A 1,949-nucleotide genomic window follows, 5' to 3' on the forward strand; every position below is an offset into this window, starting at 1 on the left:
TATATTTTTATTAATAATTTTTATACGTTATAGACGTTGATTTATCTTCGTATAGTAGTCAACGTAATGATAGGATTATTACTTGGAATGGTATTTACTAGTTGCGGAAATGACGGTGATAGAGTATTGGACAATTATAATCTCCTATTTTCTATACTTATACATCATATGATGACTACTATGATGTTGACTATAGTGACGTGTAAGTTTTCATATTAAAAGTATCCAAAATATTAGAGTGTATCCAAAAATCTAGCGTTTATTATATTAAAACTTCAGCTTTGAAACTGTATAGTAGATTGTTTTTGAAAATGTACTTTATTTAATTAAGAATATTATATATATCTTAAATATTAGTTAATTGTAATAATCTGTTTATTTTCAGTTCCAATGCAACTTGATAAACTCATTAAAGAACATTTCAATAGATGGTACAGCTTAAAAGCATTTTACATAACAATTACGTTATTAGATATACCAGTATCAACAATATGTTGTTTCCTATTTTCTGTTATAATATATCCAATATCGTCTCAGCCATTAGAAATCGAAAGGTTCACCATGTTTTTTACAATTAGTTTATTAGTTTCGTTCATCGCTCAAGGTACTGGCCTGATGATTGGTGCAGTATTAAATGTAGTCGTAAGTTAAAGTATTTTTATTAGTTGAATTTTTGTTTAACATGATGATTCATCGAAATGATTAATTGTTAATTAAACTGTGCGTTGGAAAATATTATAATCAATGTAATAATAAATAATTGTAGAACGGTACGTTCGTGGGACCAACTATATCGGTACCTTTGATGATGTTTGCTGGATTCGGAGTATCATTAAAAGATTTGCCAAATTATCTCAAATGGGGTAGTTATGTCAGTTTTTTGAGATATGGATTGGAAGGGTACGCATATTTATATATACAGTTAATCTATATAATGCTTTAAAAAGTTATTGTCAATCTATAATATATGCTTTAATTATTTTAAGCTCGTGTAAGTGAAACACATCATGAAATTCAAAACAATATCTTTAAACAGATTTCAATTAATCTATAATAACCTATAAAAGCTATGGAAATTAAACAATTCTCCCCTCCCCCGGTGTTTTAAACGCAGCCAATTGGAGTACGTTTTATAGATTGACCGAAACTCTTTGGGTATTCTATAGAATAACCAGATAATCTATTAAATACATGATCATTACATGCATTATCTGGAATACATACATAATCTATAACATATATAATATATATATTAATAACATAATAATAATAAAATATAATATATATAATATATACGTTATATAGGTTATGTTTATTGTGTTCATGTTGTATACATGTTCTACCCTAATAGTTATGCAAATGATTTTGATTATTTTAGGTTCGTCGGTGCTATTTACGGAATGGATCGTGCAGTTTTACCTTGCATGAAGAATGAGGAACCTTTATATTGCCATTATAAATATCCTAATAAATTCTTAACAGACATATCAATGAAGGGCGATCAATTTTGGAACGATGTCATTGCTTTATTAATAATACTCTTGATAACACGTGTTTGTGCATATTTTCTACTCAAATGGAAGATTTTTTCTTTGAGATAAAAATTTAGAGAAAATATATATATATATTTTTTTTTCATTTAATTTTGTTAAACAACACCGTGTCTCCATACTTTACGAACTCAAATGGACGTAATATAAATCACGTCATTTATGTTTCAAATCATTTTTCATAATCATTAGATAGGATTTTTTTATTATATAATAATAGTTTTCTAATTATCAATTTAACTTATATCTTCTCACAATAATTATATTATCAACGTCTCATAAATATGTATCGTTTTCATAAATAACTTATTGTTGGGAACAAAAAACGACACAGATATTTGTTCATAAATTTAATAATTATGTATATCATTGGAATCATTCATATATAGTTATATATAT

General features: G+C 26.2%; 1 protein-coding gene across 1 annotated transcript in view; it reads left to right on the forward strand.

Moving 5' to 3' along the window:
• Positions 1-1,892, forward strand: part of LOC106789245 (ATP-binding cassette sub-family G member 4-like) — a 16,827-nt gene extending 14,935 nt beyond the window's left edge. The window contains exons 10-13 of the mRNA XM_014753310.1: positions 34-202; positions 386-642; positions 767-900; positions 1,379-1,892. Of these exons, the coding sequence (XP_014608796.1) occupies positions 34-202; positions 386-642; positions 767-900; positions 1,379-1,601 (783 nt within the window). The 3' untranslated portion in view covers positions 1,602-1,892. The remainder of the gene's footprint in view (positions 1-33; positions 203-385; positions 643-766; positions 901-1,378) is intronic.
• The last annotated feature ends 57 nt before the right edge of the window (positions 1,893-1,949 follow it).

The sequence above is a fragment of the Polistes canadensis genome, unplaced genomic scaffold (assembly GCF_001313835.1).
Source record: "Polistes canadensis isolate GaletaPanama2010 unplaced genomic scaffold, ASM131383v1 scaffold_172, whole genome shotgun sequence".
In the NCBI taxonomy this organism is placed as follows: Eukaryota; Metazoa; Arthropoda; class Insecta; order Hymenoptera; family Vespidae; genus Polistes; species Polistes canadensis.